Below are 25163 nucleotides of genomic sequence, written 5' to 3'. Positions count from 1 at the left end.
AATGCTTGTTTGTTGTTGTTTTTTTTTAAATTTCTTTTTAAGTGCAGATTATTGCTTTTAGATATTGAGTACATGGAGAAATGCAAATTTTAATGGGCTTGGTCCATCTTGTTACGGTTCTCAGTTACGGACATGCTATATTTGCAACAGTAGACATCAAAAGAGGCTAAGAGGTTAAAATCTTACTTTGAGAGCATAGACAGAGACCACAAGCTAAAATGCAATTGCTATTGGCAGAAACCTTGATCATTCTCTCCCTATTAGAGCCACCCTGCTGTTCTTCATTTCTTCATTCAGTTTCCTTGGAAAGAGACTGAAATGAATACTAATATTCAACTGAATATCACAGTGAAAAAGGCGGAAATAATATTTCTACCTACTAACATGAATAGACCAGAATGCAATAATGCAGCAGCTGACTTGCTAGATCTTTAGGAAGGGGTATAACAGTTCTGGTAAATGTAGGAAATCACTACCTGAAATGCAACTAGACAAGGCAGGCTGACAGACGAAGAATAAATGGCAACCCTTCATTATAAAATACCTCCTGAAATGCACTGAACATCATAGATTGATGTTGGATGTCTAACAGCGTAGGAGGATACGTGGGCGGATTTTTCCTTTAAATCTCATAGTCATTGTCTCTTTTCACATCCAGAGCATCAAGAGTACCGAAGCAAAACATCAAATGTTGTTGCAATTCAAATACTTATGGAGTCGGCTGTATCGGCCTGTGTAGGAGGGTGAGTGAATTTTATGGAGCTAGATGGGGGATAATGTGGGAAAGTTGCGGTACCGTATGACAATAAAAACCCATGAGATGTGGTTGATTGTATTGTTTAGAAAGTTGGGCAGAAGTTTGCCATTTAAGTGCTGACATTTGTATAGACTCGGCTATTTTAAAGAAGCGTACACGTAAAATACTGCTCTGAGTGGGCCAGGTAGTGAAAAAAACAACAGCATTAATTTGAGTTAAAGTGCATCCATTAAGACCTCCTGGTCGCTTTCATTAAGGTGATGAAAGGTGTTGACCGTAGCTTGAAACCAGCCATGTGCTGCAGTCTAACCTGCTCTAATTTGTCCTAAATATTATTGTAAGGAACTGCCTCTGCTTTTATTGAATAAGAAATGCTGTGCTGATGCCAGAGGAGGTCAATGCTGTATTCTTTCTCCCTGTAATGGCCCACATATAGAGTTTTGTTCTCTGAATAAATGTAGGTGCATGAGTTTAAACCATATTTACAGAACCGTAATAACTATTCCTAATATAAAGACTGTACACAGAGTGCTTTCATAAAATCATTTGGCCTAATGAGGCTTGGTGCTCGATGGATATCATTCATAGAGAGCATTTCTCTGAAACTTTAAACCCCACAACTAAATCAGCAACAGTGTATTTTATCTTATTTGAATCTACTTATTAAGAGTTTATTTTTTAGAAACTTGACTTAATAACTACACCATTTTTCATCAAACACCTACCTAAACACAACCTCCCATTCAGGCCCTTTCACAGGCTCTTTGATACTTTCATTTGGACATTTTGTTTGGCACATAGAAATAGATTTATACAGTAAGTCTGTGCCACTGGTACGCTGTAACTGCAAAACCTTTCTGCATCATCCTAGAAATGAAACTTCAGTTAACTCTGACATCGATGTCGTCAGGTGCCATTGTTTCCTCAGCACACCAGCATAAGAATAAATGCTGGTAATGGTTTCGGCAACTTATGTAGGCTGCGTAGTATTCAAATATCTAATCAGCCTGGTAACATGTTGACATGGTAGAGAATTTGTTGAAGTTCAAACCCAGCATCAGAATAGGGAAGAAAGGTCATTTAAATGTCTTTGAATGTAGAATGGCAGTTTTTCAGATGATGACAAAATGTTTTACTAGGGTTTCTGTAGAATGGTCTGAAGGAGAGGAAAAACCCAGTGAGCACCAATTCCCCAGGTGAAAAACACTTGTTGATGTCAGGGGTCAGTGTAACCCAGCCACAGGGGATACAAGCTAGTGTACTTCTAGTGTTGGTCCCAAGCCCAGATAAATGGGGAGAGTTGTGTCAGGAAGGGCATTCGGGGTTAAGGCTTTGCCAAATCAAACATACAGGTGATAAAGAATCAGATCTGTATGTTGGAACAGTCTGGGCCCAGGTTAAAAATAACTGCCTCCACTGCTACTATTGGCTGAAGAGGGGGAAGGTGTGTTAGGAGGCAGCAAGAGAGCAGTCGGATAACTCGGGTTGAGTGGTTTGGGGATAAAGTCAGAGATGGTTTGGACATGTGCAGTGAATCCATCCTTTGTTGTAGTGCTGGTTCAGGTGGTGGTGTGGGGGATATTTTCTTGGCGCTCTTTGGGCCCATTGAAAACAACTGACATGCTTAAGTGACACCGCCTACCCGAGAATTGTTGGTGACCATGTCCATCCCTTTACAACCACCTAACCCTTTTCCACTAGTACCTTCTTGGGTTGGCATGGCTCAACATGGTTTTTAGGCTTTTCCATTAGGAGGAAGTACCTGGTACTTTTAAGGTACCTAGGATTCCATCTGAGGTGATCTGAAAATGTGACGTCAACAGACTGCATGCCATAATTGGGTAGTCAGTGCCGTCACTCAATGAGTCGTGGGAGCATCTGCTTTGCAAATATCGGCACTGCCACTTTTGAAACCTGCCAACAAGGGAAATGGCTACACAAAAAACAACACCATAGTCCCCAAGTCTGAGAGAAAGTCATACACTGAGCAGCAGGTATACCGTCGTTTCGACATCCTGCTTTGTTGTAGCGTAATGGAAAACGACCACTATTGGTGTATCCATGATGGCTGCTTCCAGGTGCCATGTCACAAAGCTCAGATCATTTTGAACTGCTTTGTCGAACATGATGATAAGTTCATTGTACTCAAATGGCCTCCACAATTACCAAATCTCAATTCAGCAATGGATTTGAAGGAAAAGGACAAAGCTGACAAATCTGCAGCAGCTGTGTGATCATGTCACCATGGGCCAGGATCTCTGAGGAAAGAGATTGAGGCTCTGGAGGCAAAGGAAAGTCCAGACCGCTACTGCTACTAGCAAGGGCAGCAAATGACAACAAATTTCTTCCTGTTCAAAGGGAGTTTTTCATTCCCACTGTCACTAAATGCTTGCTCATAGTGGGTTGTCTGATAGAGGAGGTTTTCTCTGTATTATTGTAGGGTCTTTAATTTACAGTATAAAGCACCTTGAGGTAGCTGCTGATGTGATTTAGTGTTACATAAATGAAACTGAATAAAAAAGTTTCAAAGTTTAAAGTAGCGCTGCAGCAGTTCCTTTGTCATTCAGACAGGCATGGTGACGCAGCAAAGCAAACATCATTTAAACATCACAACCTTTTGTCTCCTGAATGCCTTCGCAGTTCATCATACTTACTTTTGTTTTCTAGTATGGATCAAGCTTTGCATTTGCCATAATATGACGCAGCAATTTATTAATTAGACTGTTTTTTGACACGTCTTAGCAGTAATCTAAAGGGAGTGACTGGGTCCTGTATCTCCCTTATAAATAAAAAACTAGTTTTCATATTTGCTTCCTAAGGTGCTCTAAATTCCATTTCTTCCTAATAAGGCATGAAATTTGCTATAATTTTTTTTATCAATATAATAGGATAGATTTTGTTTTGTGAAAGCAGCAGGGGATGCATTTCATTAAACAGCATGAAAAATTTCACCCACCATTAGTAACCTGTCGCCTTAATAGGTAACTTTCTATTGTTTGGACCGTATCCATCCAGGATGTAAAGAGGTTTTTATAGAAACAAAGTGCGGAGGTGGCACATCGTAAATAAATGTTCCAGCCTGCTGGGTTCAATTTGTGTATTTGAGAAAATACTTTTATTTTTTTTGAGAAACACTTAACACATTGAAACATAAACAATACGTTCACTTAATCATTTGATAAGGTTTTAAGAATAAATGCGTTGTTATGGCCAAACTTACAGTGCATTCATATACTTTATGTAATGTAATAGACTCAGGAGAAGAAAAAGATTATGATTAAACATAACAAAAAAAAAATGAAGTTCATAATGTAAGAGCACGCCTACACCTACAGACCATAAAAGGAACATATTATATTTAATGTGTGGCAAGAGACTGGCAGTTGCAAAGTGCAAAGTTATAAAATCGAGTACATCTTAATAAAAGTTAATGAAATTAAGTTGCACAGATTCACCTGTGACCATGTTCACCAAGTTTGAATATGTCCATAGTTTAACTTTCAAACCCAAAAGCAGCATCTGACTTCACATGACCCGATATCAGTTTGTGAACATCATTCAGCTGTGATATTTTGTCCTGAAATGAAGAGAATGTAAATGTGTGGCAAAAGCTAGCATCGGCCATAGCACATATGTAAACATTAAAGAGTCAGCAGATGAAAGTTGGCTAACTTTAGCTAGCAGTTATGAAATCAAGTCTTTTATTTATAGCGTGCGTTTAAAAGCAACAGCTGCTCTAACCAAAGGGATTTACAGTGAGATTAGACACATGTGATTTAAAACACTATAAATAAGGAGAAAGGTGTTTATTGAAATGAGCACAATATACAGAGTCAGGAACGGCTCCATGACGATCATTAGGAGACTGAGGAGAAGAACAGAGGTTTAAAAAACATCAAGAGAGTGAAAAGTCTAATTGCGGATCCCAAACTGTTCAACAGTTTAGGGCCGAGGAATGAAAATGCTCCATCCAGTTTGGTCCTGGCGACAGCTCGTGTCGTGTTTTAAAAGCAAAGACAAAACTGCCAGTACAGCACAGCCATGGGCTCGCTTCTTGGTAGCAGCAAGAAAGTTTGGCTGCTGCGTTTTTGAACAACTTCAGGCTAAAAATGGCCGACTGACTATACTTTTGATGACGGTAATTGTGCAAGTTATCTGAAATGGAAAATGCCAGTACTGATAACTGAGCTGATTTGTTTATGGCATTTTAAACCTGAATCATGGATGAAACTAAGATTTCTTTCATCACTCAATAAAAGAGGACCGAGGTCATTTGATTGCGGTGGTGGGGGTGACTGCCCGGCCAAAGGTCAGACCCTCACTTTGAGTCTGGTTAGCAGAAGGAGGCTTTTTCTGCCGTGCAGGATTCTTACATCCTCAATAATAAGAATGTAGCAGCAAAACCTCTGGACATCCGGAAATGAGCAACCTTTCAATTTCAACAAGAAAATCGTGTTATTTCTTCTCAAATGCTGCACAGTATTCTTTCAGTCCTTTTATATGATGAACAGAAACTATTATCTGTAATCAGAGCTCCTGCAGAACGGCATCTTTAGAGGTCATTGCTGTTTTAAATGTGATTATTTTTCTGTCTGCTGCTTCTTCCTTTCTTTCTGGAAGTGGCTGAAAACAGAATATAAAAACCATAGTTCAGCAGAGGTGTAGTGATATTAAAAATCTACAATAAAAACAGCAAAACATTATGATTACTTTGGGAAACACTAGCTTTGTTTTTTTGTAATTAGATTTTTCTCCCTTGTGGGGAAAGAAGAGAACTAAAAGGGCTTTCTGACAGTTTTTTGTGAGCACAAAAAAGCCAGGAGCAAAAGCTGAACATTCTTTGTTTAACTAAGGTTTATAATATCCTTTTTCAAGGCATAGATGCTATCAAAACATGTGAGAACCTGCTTCAACATTTCCTGCTTTGTTTTGATTCACACTATAGAGCAAGACTGCACTATGAGCCCGTAACTGTGTGCGCAATCAGAGTGAGCCCATTCTGAAGCACCCTTTAAGTCAGCCTTTTATCCAGCGTCTAACCTCGTGAGCAGTTTTCTCCACTGACCAGAGAGCAGCACAGGTCCAGTCCTCAGAAGAGAGCCTTAACGGGGCTTTGGAAGATTGGGGTTACACGCCGAGCCCGCACCGTGCCTCACCGCGCAGAGGTCAAAGTCATCAAATCATCACTGCCAGCTTGGGAGGCGCCGGAGCCCGTTTCCTGACACTTTGGGGCTTGTGGGTTTCAGAGATAACATTAGAAAGGTGCTGTGACGGAGAGCGTGCCGTCGTCAGGCAACAGCACTGCAGCATGCTCGCAGTCTCAAACCGTCAAGACGACACTCAGGTTATTTAAAGGAGGATGATTAATGTGTTGAGAAATGGCAAGCACCTGCCCCAGCTGCACTCCCTCTCCTGTGTGTGTGTGTGTGTGTGTGTGTGTGGGCGGCTGGATGCGCGAGCACATATACTGTATCCATATATGTGTTCGCTTCTTTTTGTTCGTGTGTGTGTCTGGTGTGTATTTTTGCATGTCTATTGTGTGCATTTTTCACAGACGCTTGGTGTGACACTGTGTGTGTGTGTGTGTGTGTGTGCATTGCGCTGACTGGGCCGGTGTGCTGGCAATTAGAAAAACCACCAGTGGCAAGGTGCACATTAATCATGTTCCTCAGCTGAAAGAGAGAAATGGGGCGGAGATGGGGAGAGGAAGAGAGGGAGGAGGAGAAAGAATAATGAGAGACGGTGTCTGAGGCATTCAGAGCCGCTCCGTCGCACTGTTTGCTCTGACATGATGTTGGAAGCATTTATGAATAGGCAAGGTCACGACAATGGGCCCAAACCCACTGGGCAGGGAGAACCAGAGGTTGATCTAGTTGCACTTTTTCCACAGCGACAACTTGAGTCGCGCTCTCATTGTACCTTACAATGTGCGGCATGAATGGAAGACTAGATAGTAAGCAGGGCTGCACAGTTATGATCAACGTGATTATCACAATTATTTGTCACTATTATTCTTTACACTGTGATGGCCTGAGTGCATCTCCTAAAAGTCTTTCTTACTGACTATTTTCCCAAAGCCTTCATTACTCGCTGTGTTTTAGCGGAGATGCGTTCTGGTGATTGCGTTGGTGATTTCGGCGCGTGTTTGTGAGCTGGATGGGTGCGCTGACGTGCGCTGGCTCGCTTTTATGGCTGTGTGAGTCGTTGGACAATTAATGTTGGCAGTCATCGCTTTTCTTGGCCTTCACACACGAATCATCAGTTTGTGGTGTGTTTTCAGTCAGTTGAGTAAGTCTGCAGAACTCATTGCATGTGATTTCTTCTCGGTTAACGTCGTTTGTCCTAAATGCAAAATACTTCCAGAAAAAGTTGTCACAATACCTGAATTTAAACTAGGAAATACTCAGTACTCTATACCGTTTTCAGCAGCATTTTTTCTTTGACACAAATTTGAAACTTGACAAACTAATAAATGCTGTCGACAGAGTTGTCAAAGGCTATGCAATCTTTTAGTACACCTAGACTGGACTACTGTAACGCACTGTGTACTAGAGTTAGTCATCTCTAGCTAACTTATAATTCAAAGAGCCTTAGTAAGATAATTGACTGGGACAAAAAAGAGAGCTCACATTACTCCAGCATTGACAGCCTTGCATCGGCTTCCCGTGCATTACAGGATGGAGCATAAAGCAGCGCTGTTTGTGTTTAAAGCCTTAAATGATCTTGTGTTACACTCCCTGGAGATCGTTGAAGTCTGCTTCCCCATCACTCTTCCCCACCAGATGGTCAAAGATTATTTCAAAAGAGAGTCGTGCCTTTGCTGGTGTTGCACCAAGACTCTGGGATGACCTCCCAAGTGACCTCAGACAAACCTCAGCTGCGACTTTCTTTACGACCTTTTTTTTTTGCTGATCTCTGCAATAGGTTGTTTCTTTGATATTTATGTATGTAATGTGAATGTGTGTCATTTGAATTTTAGGATTTTACAAATGTCCTAAATAAATAAAATCTACTTACTAACTCTTCAATTCATTATTTTTTCCATTTAGTCATCAGAATTGATGTGACAGTAAATATCAACTAATCCCAGCTAACCACATCAGGGGTAATAATGACCGATTACAGGTATTTGGCAGATATATCTGTTAATCCATAACATAGTTCGGTTGCTAAACAATGTCATATGAGAGAGCCACGTTAGGTGAGCGTTCATAGGTTCAGTCATGGCTCATCTCCCCCTCCATAAAAAGCTTGGATTTCAGATGTAAACAACATTAGGACCCTAATGATAAGCAACCAGTAAATCAGCTATTTTTGATTGATAATTAAATGATTAATTCATTGTCATAGCAGCTGCCCATTTTCCGTAGACTGACTAATGGGATTAATTGATTATTTTTTTCAGCTCTTGTTAGTCATAATGCTGCATTCTCCCCGAGAATGTACCGAGCCAAAAGCTCTTCCATGATGGTAGTGTAACACTCATGTTTGGAAAAGAAGTATTCTTTTTTTAAATGCATTTAAATGTTAACGGTTACATTTTAAAGCTTTCCTCTTACATTGCACTTATTTTCACGCACACTGTGTGAGTACTACACTGTAAAGTAGATGGCAAAAATATAGGAATGAATCACGTATGTTGTATTTGTGCTACAGTAATAATGTGCCCGTATTCGTCGGGGACTTTGCCATATATTGTTGGGGGCGGGTGTATACCAACATTTTTACCAAAAAATACTGATCTGATGGCTTCTATTATTTATATACTTACAGTATAGAGCTTGCTTCTTTTCCTTTGGGGTATGCTCCATGACTCATTTTCCTCTTCAAGTCAACTCTTCAACCAATCAGAATTCTACTTGCGTGTATCGTCATATCCGTTGGCTTTTTGAAGGACTGTTGGTTGAATTCCCACAGTCCCTGTCCCCGCATAGCCAAAGAGTTAGACAAACAGGCACCAATGCGGGACCATAAATCCCAAATAACACTACTCAATAGAAATAAAAATGCTCAAGTTCTCCCCAATGAATTGACCTGAATTAAATTTGTTGCTGCCTACGAGACAGAGAGTGGAACACCGGCTTCTACAGCAGTCAGCGAGGGTTTTTTTTTTTGTTGTTTTTAGGAACTGAATGAACCCAAATACATAAACATTGTGGTCTGCAAAGGTACTCTGCTGCATTAGATGCAGTATCTCAAACTCAACAGAAACAACAACATAAATATTGAATAGCAAGAAGTCCTGCAGACGTACATTAGTAGTTTTAGTTTTGTTGTATGTCCAGAAATCCTTGCTGTTGGTTTATGTTAACTTTTACTTTGTGTACATGACCCACAAAAGTCTGAGACGTTGGGGTGTGACTGCAGGTTATTAAGGCTTCTGTAATGATTCTCTCTAGTTGGAGGACCTGATGTCTTTATATGTAAACTATAACGTCTGTCATATATAGAAGCCATTACCTTCTCTACAAAGTGTGAAACCTGTCTGATAAAGTTTTTCCTTTTGTTTTACAGATGTATGATTGCCGATGAGGTAAGCACACACAACGCTGGCTCAGGAAATCTATTTTCCAAAAAAAAGAACCTGAGAGTTTGCTGCATGCCTTCCAAATTAATTTGTCAGCCCTCTGCTGCACTCCCACGTGCTTAATCGGTTTTGACACTAGAATCATTCTGAGACCTTATTACTCTTGGGCCTCACATCAGCTCAGCCGTCATATGCAATTTGCCACAGAGTCAGTGCACAATTGACTTGTTTTTCTCCCCATTCGCCATGTGTTGTTGTTTGGTGGGCCCAGATGGGTCTCGGGAAGACCGTGCAGGCCATCGCAGTGGCGTACACCTTCAGGCAGGAGTGGCCCCTCCTGGTGGTGGTGCCCTCGTCCCTCAAGTACCCCTGGATCGAAGAGCTGGAGAGGTGGATCCCCGAGCTGCAGCCTGGAGACATCAATTTGGTGGAGAACAAGAGCCACACCATGTAGGTCATCGCACCACATTACCCCGTTTGACCTTCATCCCTAAAAATCACCTCCATACTCATGTCAGCTTCTTAGTGTCTGGTTTTACTGGGACTAAATTTTGGTTTTGACTCTTCTGACGTTCTTAAAGCTGGTTTGACTGTTTTATTAAACTAAAGCTCTAAACACAATAGCTGCTTGTTTACATTTAACAGCAAAATTAGAAATCAAATTGAGTTTCTGTCTATTTTTGGTCTCCACCACATCCTGAAGGCTCATCTCTCTCTCTTAATTCTTAAATGCTCCCAACTGTTCACAAATACTGCTCAACAGGTGGAGCAGGTCCTTATTAAAATGTATTTTTAAGATCAAGTTGAATGATCTCCTAAATATAGAATAAGCAAATTCAAATTTGTTCTACTCCAAATGAAATAGGGGTGCAACGATACACAAAATTCATGGTTCGGTTCGGTACTTTGGTGTCACGGTTCGATATTTTTTCGATACAAAAAAATGTTCATGCCTTTTTAATTTGTCATTTATTAAAATTATAAATATATATTTTAACTCAAAAGTACAGTTTTTAAATTTAATGTTGCTGAAACAACAAAGTAATAAAATAATAAATCTATCTGTTGGAGAAATCACTCATCTTTGGAAAAGAGAGTTTATTACAGAGAAATGGCTCTTTCCAAAATAAAAGCTATACTATCCGCTTCTTCTGGGCTATATTCTCAGCAGCATATTAAACATATCAGGTCCCCATAAGGAGAATCATGTGCTAACAGCTGTCTAAATGACTCGGGTAAAGTTTGTAGCATGCGTGCTTGTTGTTTTTGTCTGCTTCCACTTGTCTTTGCACTAGGATGATATCGGAGTAAATGTGTGTTAACAAGCTAACTGTGCTAACGCAATAGTTCCCACAAATTGAGCATTGCGTGGCACATCCGACATATTGTTTTACTTTTGTCCATGACGCGGTTACCATCAGGGTCATGCTTCACATGAAAACCAAGATAGTACCAAACGCCAGATCTGAATGAGGGTGGGGGAGGTTCAATTTCGGGTAGCGTTGAGGCAGTTGCCATGTTGCAACGAGCTTAGCTTCTGTCTTGCTAGCTTGCGCTGCGCTCAGTGGATCTGCACTCCACAGTGCAGCCTAGGCGGAGTAGTCGAACGCAGTTCCACTAAGCGCTCAACACAGACATCATCGTCAGAAGAAAAGTTGATAAAATAAATAAAAAGTTTTGTATTGTTCGATACATATGCGTACCGAACCGAAAGCACTGTATCGAACGGTTCAATATCGATACGAGTATCGTTGCACCCCTAAAATGAAAGGCTAATATTGTCACAATGACAAAGACCACAGTAGCTTAACGGCTTATTATTAAAGCAGCGGTTTGTAACATCAAACTGCACATTACTGCTGCCGTGGTTGTGAAGTTCTGGATAGATGGTGAATTGATAGATAGCGTGCACATTATTCGATGTTGTCTCGTTTACAGAGCGTTGCAGAAGGGAAGGTCGATACTGGCTTAAAAATCACATAAAGGTACTTAAAGGTACTGTTTTTGAACCCTGTAACGCCAAGTGTATCATATTCGATACATGAGAGTTTGTGAGTTCTTGACACCATAGGTGTGAGTTTTTTTATTTTTTTTAATTAAATTGCACAATACATTTATAAGCAAACATTACGCTTGACTGGTTAAATATATTGACTCAATACACCATGCTGTGGCACAAAGTGGTACTGCATGAAGGTACGGCCTGACTTTAGTTCAGCTTCGGCTGATAATCCTTTGATAGAACATACACAGGAATTTTGGGCAGCTGTTTCCTTCCTTTTTTAACACATGTAAGTAACTCTAAAAGAAAGACTTGTAGTTTGATTTTATAGAATATAATCAATTCTCTGGTTTCAAGCCCCCCAAAAAAAGAATGTCTGCTGCTAATACATTTAATGGTAAACTAATCATGTTTCCACCGATAACTTTGGTTTTCCTGTGTAGAAGCTCACTCAGGGTTACTTCAGTACTTATAATATCCATGCAAAATATTGTGCGAGTGGACGGCGGCAGCCATTACTTGAATTTAAAGCGTCGTTGCCCTTACAGTAAGCTGCACAGCAGCATCTAACATCTCTTGTTACGACTTCTTCTCTCCGGCCCTCTGCTAATCATTTACTCTAAAAAGACGTAATAAAAGCGCGAACGTTCACGGTCACACTGTGTGAAGCGGAGGCAGCGTGATAGACTGCAAAGCTGGGCACGATAAATTAATCTCAAAGTGTCCCCTGGTGTCAAGAGCCAGCAGGGGCCGATGTTTGACAGCACTGACAGACAAATCATGTCAAGGCGACGTCTGCGATATTGAACAAGAGCTGCATTTATTTTATTTATTTATTTTTTCCCACGCAGGAAGGAAAAATGCTGGTGCTGGAACGTGCTTCATTTTGTTTGCACTGATTCAGGTTTCTGTATTGTGGATTAATGTTGCATGTAAGCTTAGAAAACATCTACTTTTTCATCTTCTCAACTTTCCCCTAGTTTTTTTTTCTTTCTAATTTTTGAATGACATAAACTTTCTATATTTGTGACTTGGATTAGATGGGGGGGGGACAGGGACACTCCCAGCATCACAGATGAGGTGCAAAGAGGTTGTGAAAGCCTTCTGGGGAAAACGTGTCCTTGAACTGGATGTGTTAATGACTGAACGAGGAGGCAAGAAAAAATTATGCAGCACCTCCTCTCGGTATTTTGACTCACTTGTGCCTTTGTAGAACATGAATGGCACCTTAGGTTTATTTCAGCTTGGAAATGTGTGTCTGTGAGCGCCTGCGTGTGTGGCGAAGTCAAAGAATTAAAGCTTGACAGATGCTGGAAATGTTTTTGATTTCTCAGAGATCATTATTGAGTTTCATGCAGCTGAATGTCGCCTGTGTGTTTGTTTGTTTATCTGTGCCTGTGTACCCGTGTCAGAGCTGCACATACCATAGCTGAAAAATATAGAAATTGCTATGAAGCCGTAAAAAAGGAGATGGATGAAAGGTGTGTGTGTGTGTGTGTGTGTGTGTGTGTGTGTGTGTGTGTGTGTGTGTGTGCGTGTGTGTGTGTGTGTGTGTGTTGACACGTATTTAAGTCCATAGGCTCTTTTAAACAGCTTGGTTTGCTTTACCTTAAGGGCTCAGTTGCCAAGTCAATAACACCCGAACATTTAAGCAGGTGTCGAGTGTGTATACAATCCTGACTGTAAGCTGTAAACTACACGTTTACTACTTTTAAAGGGGGCTTCTTCAAAAGCTACAGTGATATACTCATCGCCAACAAACTCCATGAAAATCACCCATAAATTGGCACTAGATAAATAAATTAATAAGTACTGTTGGTGTATCCAAGGTCAAAAACATCATATTTTATTTGTACCATACAGCTAAAAACAGCGAGTGACACGTGTGTTTTTTTTACACACATTATATTGTGGCTAAACAGTTGCAAAACTCCCCAAATAATAAATAATTTCCTTTTGTTAAAACCTGTAGTACAGACATGTTTTAGGAGTTTAACAAGCCTTAAAAAACTACGTGTCTGTTATTTTTCATTGTAGAATTACTTTCACTTATGGATGCAGTAGGTTTGAGAGGAAGGCTCAGAAATCATATCTAATCCATACAGAAATACTCTTGACAGGTGCTACAACACTTTTGATTTAAACCTGTCGTGCTAATAATTGGACACAATCTTATATATAACACTTAAGTAAAATATTTGGATACTAATCCTCAAATGTTTGACGCTCCAATATAAATGCTAAATGTATCTTTGGCTCTTACTTTGTAGCTCTTTCATCTGAAGCTACTTGAGGAAATCTTTAACTAAATACAATTTAGATCATGTGGCCCAAGCTTAAAGCTTTCATTAGCTTTTAGAGGCTACAATGTACAGTCAGTTGTTAGTTAGCCTTTAGCCCGTCCACATATACAAAAAGTCAGTTACTAAGATTTTGGAGCATTTTTTAAAATAAACTTTTTTTTATAAAAAACATTTTTTAAAAAGGATAAATTCTGGGCTATTTCTAAGCAATGAGAAGGTATAACAGACTGTTGGTTTTGGTCTTTTTATGAGGCTTATTGTCAATAAAACAGTTACACAGCAATCATTGAAAAAGCACAAACAGCAAGCACAGAGTTACTAGTTTCACTGTAACCATAGAAACCTGATAATATTCTTGTTTCTTGTGTCACAATCACAGGTAGTTTACAGATACACATTGTAATAAACACATTATTCATTTTGAATCTAAAGTTCACTGGTTTTACCCGTTTTACTTTGGCTATTGTTAGCTATCTCTGTCTCCCATTATTGTATTGGTTTCACACTACTGGTTTAACGAAAACCATTAAAAGAAGTGACTCTTTTTATTGGTCTTTTATGTGTGTGCTTTATCCTTTCAGTGGCATTGGTAGCAGTAAAGTGACCGTCCTGGGCTATGGCCTACTCACCACAGATGCACGCCCCCTGGTGGAGGCACTGAGCGGGCAAAGGTTTGCCGTGGTGGTGGTGGACGAGTCGCATTATCTCAAATCCAGGAACGCAGCGCGGACGAAGATTCTCGTTCCTCTCATTCAGAGCGCCAAGCGCGCCATCCTGCTCACCGGTACCCCTGCTCTGGGTCGACCTGAGGAGGTAATAAAACTTGATTAAATGGTAATTTAATGACGCCTCAGGGGGAAAGGATACAAATTTAACTGGAGTAAGCTGTTTTGTTTTCTCACCAAATGACACGGCAGATTCAAAGTTCCTTCAAACCCCGCTTTGAATTTTTAATGAAAAATTAAACACAGAGCTGAAGAGGAGGGAGCAGTGTGGCTAAATAGAGAAGGCTGCATTCGGTAGATTTGGAACAGATGGATTTTTATAAAGGAATCCTGAGCCCACACTTGTGAGGAGAGATTAGCAGGCCAGCTCGGGGCTCAGCTCTAGCTGCTCACAAAGGTGCTCCACTGTGCAGCGCAGGTAGATCGCCATGGTAACTTGCTCTAGAGCAGGCTACGCTCGGATCCGACATTCAAAAAGCCAATTAACTCTCTCCGGCGTCACTTATCCTCCAGGATCCCGTGGTCTTATTTCAATAACCTTTGTTGCAAAAACTTCATTTACAAAGCCCGATATGAAGAGACACTGCACCGCAATAAATGAGACAAGTAATAAAAAGAAACGCACAGGAGGAGGGGGGGACTATTGAATTTCAAGACAATAAGAAGGGCTGTTCACAGGACAATGGTGTTTGGAGAGCGGCTGAGCCAATCCCCTCTCCATAATGATTTATTATATCGTTTTTATATATGTTATATTGAAGCTGTAGATTACAGCCATATTCCATCACTGCAGCTAAGGAAGATGAAGAAGACGTCGTGAATAGAAAATCCTTTCACCGTCTCAATGTGAAGAGACAATACAGTATCAATAACAAACACCGTGTGCCCGCTGTACTCCGATACAGCTGTGTGTTTAGGCATTTTAAACTTCCCACAATTCTTCCAGTCATCTTCTGCAGCTTCGGGAGCAGAGTAACTCTTAGCTTTTACTGTGTTTGTGTTGCTTAAATAGTCATGATGTTGGCTTAATGAATAATTGATGAAAGTTCATGTGTTTATTAGCTAATTCTCATCATCTTCTGTAAAGATTTTACCCCTTTTTTCCTTCCTTTTTGCAATTTCAGTGCAACATTTAAGAATAATTTGTTTTAGCACACCGTACAGAACAGCCTAATTGTGATAGCTGTTTCCTTCAGTGCACACACAACCACACGCACCCACCCACGCACATACACAGAGGCCCCATAATTATTCGTAACCTGCGGTGTATCTTATTTAAGTTTTTTTTTTCCCACCCGAATGTCTGTGCTGCATATTAAAAACATTACAACTTTATTTATTAAGGTCTTTTCTTCTAAACAGGTTTCCAAAGTGCTCTGCACATTTATGTAAAGGATATGTTAAATGACACCACAGTGGAGAAACTAAGAAGAGGCACCGCCTAAGACCCGAGCTCTTTCATGGCATGCATTTTTAATTTTTCTTTGCTATTTGGGCTGATTGGGACCTAAATAATGTAAAAACAAAGAATTACCAGATTTTTTTTTAACCTAACTTTTGTTTTTGAGAAAGATGAGATCCACATATGAGGACATTTGTTTCAAATTTTGATAGAACAGTGGCAGCATAATGTCCTCTTGAGTGCATATCAGGCCCTTGTAGAGAAAAATTAAGTATTTTGGTCTAGACGTCCCAAAATGTGATGTCCACATATGTGGACACCAGGTCCTAGGAGGTTAAAGACCCAGAAAAACATCTGTCTGTAAAATTGAAAAAGATCAATGATGAAGAGTATATTAAACATTCAGAGACACTATTTATACAGTTCAAATTTAAAGAAAAAAAAAGAAAAGATAATCTGCTTTGCTGGGAGTGTGTGTGTTGGTCTCTGCCTATTGGTGCAGTTTAATTTCTGACATCACTATGTTCCAGCTGAGCCACACCCACCCACCTCAAACCAAACAGGAGACGGTCAGAAATTGAAACCTCTACCCAACTTTAAAAAAAACCCCAAACTGCTCCATCTTCAACATAAATAATGTATTGCATCATATTAGTATTTTTTTTAGTTAATATTTTATTAGTAATTATCAGTTAAAGTCCCCAAATTTGTTACATTGACTTGTTATTGCTAAGACTTGCTTACTCCACATTGTATGTTTTTAAAAACATAATAAATGTGTTTTTATGTTTTAAAAGGAAAAGAAATGTTAGTATCACGGGGGACTATTTTCAGCTGTGGATTAATACACATTTGACTCAATTACTCTGTGTGTGTGTGTGTGTGTGTGTGTGTGTGTGTGTGTGTGTGTGTTTACACTAATGAAGGAACATGTTCGCTTACTGATGCTGATATTAGATTTTGAACAACAAAAGAGGTCGATCTCTGTGGTTCAAAGAGTGACATGTCAGCATTCTCTCTCACACACACACACACACACACACACACACACACACACACACACACACACACACACACACACTTGTTAGTAGAATCAATTCATTGCTTATTTTTCATTTGATGTGTTGAAGAAATAATATAAAATATTACCAACATTATTTCTAATAAATTCCTATCAAAGAGGCTTCATATATAAATATTTAGCAGTTCATATATAGAAGCTTCATTATCAGTGAGCTAATAATCAACCTCCTGACTAATATATGCTAAACTATTTATGCGGGACTCTGCTTGGCTCGCACTGTCATCTAACTGCCACGTTGCTTTGAGGGAAACTTAATTATTGCCTAGACCCGATCATGATAATTAACTGATGAAATTCAGGCGGATAATTAATTCCAAAACGAAGTAAAGTTAGTACTCGCAAGTAATCTCGAGAAGGTGTATCATCGAAAAAGTGCACGCGCATGTGTGTTATAGACTTCGGCGTGTGTGTGCGTGACACATGCTATCCTGTCTTTGCCATTGCCCGCCTGCAGTGGTGAGGTTAGTTTTTAGATATCATCTCTCCTTCCTTCTCCCTGCCACTAGAATCTGAAACTGAATATAACATTTTATCATCCACAGCATAAACCTGATAAGCCCTGTCCCTGCCTCTGTGCCAGTCTCCTCACTGCCATCATTACTCACTGTGGCTCTGACATCGAGTTAGCACACAGCTCAGGGCATGCTGCACCGTTCATGATGTGCCCTCATTCCTCCCACCTATTATATCAGTGGCGTGAGGGGGGATGCAAAGCTCCCGGTGAACAAGTGCTGAATTTAGAATAAGGCTCGTCAGTGTAGCTGCTGACGATTAACTGTCATTACTTGAGAAATTGCTGCATATACTGGAAAACTGACAGGGATGGTGTGCATTCAAACAGCAGCCTTGATGTTTGCACACACACTTACACATACACATCACGTGAATATTCTGTGAGCTTTGTTGCAACCTGTGATATAAACACGCTCTTTACCTGCAGTCACATACGTCCACTGAAGACAGACAGCAGCAGCTTGTCTTTTGTCTTGCGACATCAAGCAAAGCAAAGATCTTTTGAAAATCTTTATGCCAGGAGCTGTTTAATTGGAGTAAGTCGACTGTGTCCACATCCTTAAAATTTCAAATCCGTTTCATTTTCTTCACCTTGTTAGACTGCACAGCGGTTTGACCTGGTTAATTGGTGCTGACACAAATAACCACACAGTTGCACAATGCAGCGCTGGTAAACTAGGCGAAGGACAGCAGGACCTTGGGTAAGCTACAGAGAAGATGTACTTCATGACAGTAGACTAATCATGAGCTCTGGTAAGGTCTCTGTTTAAAGCTAAAAAAAGCTCATGCTACTTTGTGCAAAAGCGAAAAGGTGGGAACTAAAACAGCCAGCAGTTTCAAGGATACATACATGCTAAATCAGGGGACTGTGTTTGCTTTACTTTTCTTTATAAGAGTTAAAAGTTAGACCCGGCAGCTGGTCACCTTGCTTAACTACTAATGTCAGTTAAATAGTACTACAGTCGAGCTACTGGTCATTTTCATAGACTATGTAAAAGAAGTGGATGCAGGATCTGTGTCTAAAAAGTAAAGGCAGTGCAGATGTGTCCTACATTTGCATTCTTTGTAATGGCCAGCAGGGGGCAGTTCTACTGGCTCCTAAACAGTCTGAGGTTTTAGAAGTCTATGGGAAAGCTATCTTACTTTTCCCTTTGTTTATAATCTCAGTTAGGATTTTCCAAAGTAGTGTATAATCTCAATCACTAGTTTCAAGTCTTCTTTAAAACATCAGTGTTCATTTTCGTAAATTATAGTCCCATGTAGGAGAAAATGGAGCATAAAGCAAGTTGCTACGTATTAGGATGCAGTGCCCTTGGATTCTCAGTCACATCCACTCCTTCTCTTTTGACATCTGGTTTAAAAAAAACATCAACACATCAGAAGCCAAATGCTCAACTCGAGACTTCAAAAACCAATATCACAACAGTTACATCTACTTTTATAGATTCCATAGTCACATCAGTGTAGCTGTACTAAAACCCCCATTTTTATGCTTCATTTCTTTAAATAAAAAGATGAAGATTGTTAGAAAGAAACTGTATGATAAGATAAACTATGCAAGCAATGAGAAGATCATTGGCGTTACAAAGAGATTCGTTCAGAAATCAGACAGTGAGATATCACACACTCTCTTCAGTTTGTTTCAGTTCTCTATCTCTTTCCCCCATACAGACATGAACACTCTCACGGATATTTCTATGAATTAATCCATGGTTTTATTAAAAATTGTATTTAAGGCTCCTTACCTGTTTGTGTATTTTACAGCTATTCATGCAAATTGACGCCCTTTATCCCAAGAGGTTCGGAACCTGGACTGACTATGCCAAAAAATACTGCAATGCCCATTACAGGTGACATTTTTCTAAATTTCTGCATATTTTATTGTTGTTCCTATTAACATGAACCGCAATGCTAGTTTACATTTTATATAACTGTATTTGTGTGTTATGTCAGCATTTTTGTTATTCAAATGCACTTTGTTTATATCGTCCAGAGTATTACCCAAGAACATGATATTAATAGTACCTAGAGCTAGGAGAGTGTTAGCTTAGCAAAGCATAAAGACAGGAAGCTAGAGTAAATAGATAGCCTGACACTGGAACAGTTAAAAGTACAAACACTGAAGCACAAAATAATATGTGAAAAGTGTGTGTGTGTGTGTGTGTGTGTGAGTGAGAGAGAGAAAATAGCTACCTATTGGTTTTTTTTTGTTCGTTTGTTTTTTTATGCTAGGCTAAGCTAAAAGTGTTCCGGCTCTTAGATTTCTCTTCACAGCATACACTCCACAACAATTTTAATATTGAAATTGGGAAGCATTATTGTCGTATTGATTTGCCTGTTTTAACCTAGTATTACTCCGCATGGTATCACGCACATTTCTATGCCTCGACATCTAGGGATAGAAGCGTTAGCGACGCTGAAAGCTATATTTATGTTCAATTTAAGTAGAACTGCCACATCTTCCATACCACACAGTGAAAATGAGACACACAGGTGTTGGGTTAGCATATCTCTAACCTTTTGTAGAATTGAGGTTGTGTGGTGTATCTGAAAACATATGTTCAACAGAAAAATTAAAACATATTCAGGTACAGGGTTTTGGGTCTTGATCTCTCTGCAGCTCCTTAAAAGGATATTTCAAATTTGACGTTTACTCAGACAGGATGAGCTGATCAGGTTTTGGAGATGGGTGGTCATAAAAGTCTCTGTGACCTTTTTAACCATTTTTGTGACCTGCCAGGAAATTTCACACGCATAGCATAGTGAAGTAGTGCTATTTAAACCACGTGCACAGTGAATTTGTAATATTCAGGGCTACCATTTCTTTGGCCATTATTCAACACTATTATTCAGGAACAGAAGGGACGATTGTGAGCACGTTTTATGTTGGGTCAGAAACCAGAAACTGAATTTGTGGCACTAATCTTTAAAAAATCTTTAATTAAATTCCTTAAATCAAAGTCTTTGCTTTATTTAGTTTGGACAGGCGTAGAAATGAAGTGCAACCTGATTGATGGTGGAGGCATACAACTCATTTACGGTGGTAACTGTACATTGATGAAAATTGATTGACACAAATCAGATGTTATTGAATCCGCACCTTTTGAACCTATCTTACTGTGCCTGCATTTAAGTCCACTATCACCAGATTGAAGTGTACTCATTCACTGTTTATCTGCAGTTCTGTGGAATTAGCACAGTTTCAGTCCTTCTCACCTACCATTTAATTGTGTCTGCTGGGATAAGCCGGCCTATACCTGAGCCTGGATTGGTGGTGCTGCTGAGTTGATGGTTTGTTGTCAAAGCCAGACTGCAACTGAAGCCAAGCGCTAAATGCCAACTGGCTGCCAGTTTACAGTGATGATTGGTTACATGTGTGAACAAACACATCAAATGCATTGTTTTGGATGTCCATCAAAGTCAGCAGCTCGGTCAGGGAATGGCTTGGCGCCATTAAATATTATGCTTTGTGTCTAAGAGCGCTTGGTGTGGCTGGGGAATGCCGTTCTAAGTCACACGTATGCACTCTCTCACGCACACTCAGAGGAGTGCAAGGCGGTGCCATCTGAGTGCAATCTTCCCTTCTTGTTTCTTACATAAAGTTGAGGTTGCTGTGGGAAACGGCAGCAGCAGAGGTGAAAGGAAAAACAGCACTGCAGCTGGAGAGATGCTGGTTCAAATCTGCACACAAGGGGGAAACATTATTTTAGAAAGAATGAGTTAGTTTCCCATCCTACACCAATTACAGCTTTAAACAGAGAAGTGTGAAACAGCCAATTTTGGCAGTGCCTTGTTAAGTTTGTCCACACTTCCAGCCAATATGGCAGATAACCAGCCTTTGTGTGGGGGGCCAGTTCTATTCTAAAAGTCCATTTGGCTGATGAATTGTGAAAGTTGCCCGTGAGTTTTGGAATAAACCTGCTGCTGTGGCCATTAGGCAAAATAGTTTCCTGCTTTGCAAAGTGCCCTTAAGCAAAAAGGCAAAAAAAAAAGATTCCCCAACTGCTCCAACAGAGCTGCTTAACAGTAAACGATGGAAGGCTGTTCTAGTGCTGGGCAGCTCCCAGGTGGGAATGTTTAAATGTTTAACTATTCCTTCAAGGCACTGCTGCAAGTAAATAAGTGTGGTTTCTTGGGAAGTGCATCTCAGTTAGAGGTGTATGTATAAAAAAGTTAGCAGGCACAACTTCATCACTTATTTATTCTCTCACAGGTATTTTGGGCCTCGCAGGCAGTGGGACTGTCGCGGGGCGTCCAACTTGGATGAGCTGCACCAGCGGCTGAGTCAGATCATGATCCGTCGTCTCAAAGCTGATGTGCTCAGTCAGCTGCCCCCCAAAATCCGCCAACGTATCCCCTTTGACCTGCCCAAGGAAGCTGCAAAGGTAGACGTGGGTGACGCACGTCACATGTGAAGACAAGTAATATGTATTTGTGTAGTTTCTGTAGTATATTTGGACTACAGATGAATCATGAACTGGTTGTTTGGTCAGCTGATAATAATCTGTGCATTCTATTTTGTAAGATAAAAGAAAAAAGAGTGCCTGTTAAGTTAGAGTTTCCAGATTTTTTTAAAAGTGGAGTTATTATTTATTTTAAATGTTCTGATTTAATTGATCTATTGTGACAACTTCTCAAAATTCTCAACACCTCTGAGTCATTGGAACGCTCAGTGCAAGTCTTGACATCTCCCGTCTGACTCGTGGACCTCGTTGCTTTTGAAGGACGTTTTTTTAGAATATAAATTTAGGTCAAACATTATGTCTTTGTTTCTGTAACCACGCGGCAACACGTCGCTGGCAGCTCCATTCACGTTATCTAATTCTTTCAGCTACTGACAAAGCTAAATCAGTCCTGTTTTCAGAGCTCTGCGGTGTCAAGGTCTGCTTGTATCCTTTTGTATAAAACTCGCCCACAATCGGCAGAGCAGAAGCGAGTTTGGCGAATCCAACTCGAAGAGGGTCATGTGAGAAAACCTCTGAAAAAAGTGTGAGAGATTTCTGCTGAATAAAAACAAATATTTTCACGTGTTTATTATAGCAAACGGAATATTTGCAAGTTTATGGTTTTACAAAACCAGCATGTAGATGAGGTCACTTTGTGCAATTTCCTGATATTTTATAGACAAACAATGAACAGATTAACTAATAATTAAGCACAGTTCCTCAGTTAATCAGTCTCCTTTGGCCTCACTGTGAGGAGCTGTACTGCTGCACTTCCCATATGGAAAAGAAATAGTAAAAACATATATGATTTGCTCATGAAAGTGGCCACTTGCATGAGTAAATCATATATAAATCATATAAGGCTTACATGATTTACTCGTGAAAGTGGCCACTTTCTCATTACTTTCATATATTTTTTTAGTAAGTATATAAAACATACAAGTTTCATCATATAATTTTTCAAGGGATCTTATATGTGTTTTCACTCCTGTATGCTTTTCATACAAGTTTCATACAAGACAGGTAAAAACTTTATAAGATTTATATATATCTTTTCCATATGGGTTGGTTCAGTCACCTGGTTATTTCTTTCTCAGAGAAAAATGCCTGTTACTCCTTTAAGATTAAATAACTCTCTGTTAGTCTAAGCTTAGCAGTGAGGTCTCTGTGTGCTTGCTATTTTTCCTCCATCATATAGAAGATACCAGGGTATTTGTAGAGTAAATGTCATGTTTTGTGTGTAGGTGTTTGGATCTCTTTTAGCTTCCCCAAAGTTGTAGTTGCGGTTTCTGCCTCCCACGCCGCACTGGATCCATGTGAATGTACACGTGAATGCCAATATGGCTTTGGCCCGGCTTGTGCGCAAGTTAGTGTGTCTCCTCTGCTCTATGCATAGGTCACTGAGGTCAAGGATTACCAGTAGTTAGTTTCCAACTGGAAGCACCCACAGCAGCACACACTCAGAAACATCCACTGAGAGGCTTTTGTTACATTTTCTATCATTCAGTTTGTTTTCAGAAAAGCTGGAAGGCTGTATAAAATGAAAGCATAATCACCTGATTTGAAATCCATCTAAAATCTGTATTTATTTGGAAATAACACAAAAACAACATATCAGATGTTGAAGCTTCTTCGTCTTCTTCTCTTGCCTTCTCCCTTTAGGGCTTGCCAAAGCAGATCGTCTGCCTCCATATCATTCTATCCCTGCTATTGTCCTCTGTTATCCAAACCCTCTGCATACGCCCCTTCACTGCATCCACTCTGAGGTCTTCCTCCTGCCTGGTCCAAAATGCTCATACTGAGCTGTCCCTCTGATGCACTCCAAAACCTAGCATCTTCAACTCTGCCACTTCCACCTCAGCCATTGCATTACATCACTACCAACTTCACACTTCCATTTTAGATACTCAACAAAACCTAAACCCGAGTAAATGACATCATTGTGATGTTTATCAACTTCCTCTGTTAGGCCAGGCTTTCTGCTTCAGCGTGCGTGTATGTCGGTTATTCATGCAGTGAGCACCAGCTACTCCCGTCAGAGTCAGAGACTTTATATTAAGATGCACAAGAGCTGCAGAATGTTTTTGTTTTGTCAATTAATGTTCATCGTGCATCATCAGTAAAATAAATATGTTACATTGTTGCTCGATGTGCTCTCTGTGCTGCTGTTTATTTCTAACATCACATCAGCACATTAGAAACTTTCTAAAGCGAGACACATTTCAACATTAAATATTACTCAGTGTTTCAAGTGTGACTCTGCCCCATAACCTAACGAACGAGACTTGTTGCCAGATCAAAGTGAGATGAAGTGTTTGATTGGAAATTTTTGGCAATAAATAGCCTCAAGATCATAACGATCCGTTTTCTAATCTGACCTCTGTTAGCTGCAGTTTGAGCAGCGAAGAGGAGACTTAGCAGGATGAGGATCAAACATTAAAAACATTTCTGCATGACCAACTGGATCCATACAAATTCCAGTGAAAATGTGACACACAGTTTGCACTGCTTCAACTTTACAGCTGGGATTCATTTGGTTTTATCAGTACGATATGGCTCATTAGGTTCCTTGTATAAAATGTATTCCTGCAGCAGATAATATATATAGCACTTAGAGCTTACTGTAAATAAAAAAAGTCTGTGAAAGTGTTGTTTCCAGATGATTTAAGTCAAAGCTCTGAACATAACCTGCTACAGACAGTTCTGTGTTCAGAATAAGTTTTGAGAAATTACTGAGAACTTGATTTGCAGCTTAGCATAGCGTGCTAACCCATCAATCGTGTTCTATAGTACAGTATACGCCTTTGGTTAAAGAAGAGAGAAGCCATGTGATCCTCCTTGATGATGTCAGATACACTTTCATATGACCATCACTATTAAACACTAAATGATATATACTGAGCAGGGATAAGATTATGACCACTGACAGGTGAAATGAATAACTGATAATCTCTTCATCATGGCACCTGTTCGTGGGTGGGACATATTAGGGAGTGTTAGAAGCAGGAAAGATGGGCAACCGTAAGGATTTGGGCCAGTTTGACATGGAGCCAGACTGTGATGGGTAGATGGCTAGTTCTCAAAAACTGCAGCTTTTGTGGGGTGTTGCCAGTCTGCAGTGGTCAGTATCTATCAAAAGTGAAGGAACGGTGATGAACCAGTGACAGCGTCATGGGGCCTAGGCTCATTGATGCATGTGGGGTGAGGACCAAAGGCTGGCCTGTGTGGTTGGATGCATCAGAAAACTGTAACGCTGGTTCTAATAGAAAAGTGTGAGAATACACAGAGCATCACAGTTTGTTGCATGTGTGGCTGCATAACCCCTTAACCCTTTGTTAAATGCTTCATAATGTAATGCCTGGTTGTGTGTGTGTGTGTGTGTGTGTGTGTGTGTGTGTGTGTGTG

At 40.0% G+C, this 25163-nt stretch overlaps 1 protein-coding gene across 6 annotated transcripts in view; it reads left to right on the top strand.

Moving 5' to 3' along the window:
• zranb3 (zinc finger, RAN-binding domain containing 3) overlaps window positions 1–25163 on the top strand; it is a 120103-nt gene that overhangs the window by 8696 nt on the left and 86244 nt on the right. For all 6 annotated transcript variants that reach the window (XM_005739865.1, XM_005739863.1, XM_013912602.1 and 3 more), the window contains exons 3-7: window positions 9272–9290; window positions 9556–9734; window positions 14171–14402; window positions 19078–19163; window positions 21527–21698. In XM_005739865.1, coding sequence (XP_005739922.1) covers window positions 9272–9290; window positions 9556–9734; window positions 14171–14402; window positions 19078–19163; window positions 21527–21698 — 688 coding nt within the window. The remainder of the gene's footprint in view (window positions 1–9271; window positions 9291–9555; window positions 9735–14170; window positions 14403–19077; window positions 19164–21526; window positions 21699–25163) is intronic.

This window comes from Pundamilia nyererei, unplaced genomic scaffold, assembly GCF_000239375.1.
Source record: "Pundamilia nyererei isolate P.nyererei 1_Seehausen unplaced genomic scaffold, PunNye1.0 scaffold00094, whole genome shotgun sequence".
NCBI lineage: Eukaryota > Metazoa > Chordata > Actinopteri > Cichliformes > Cichlidae > Pundamilia > Pundamilia nyererei.
The sequence above is the reverse complement of the archived record's forward strand: the minus strand, read 5'-3'. Positions and strand labels throughout refer to the sequence as shown.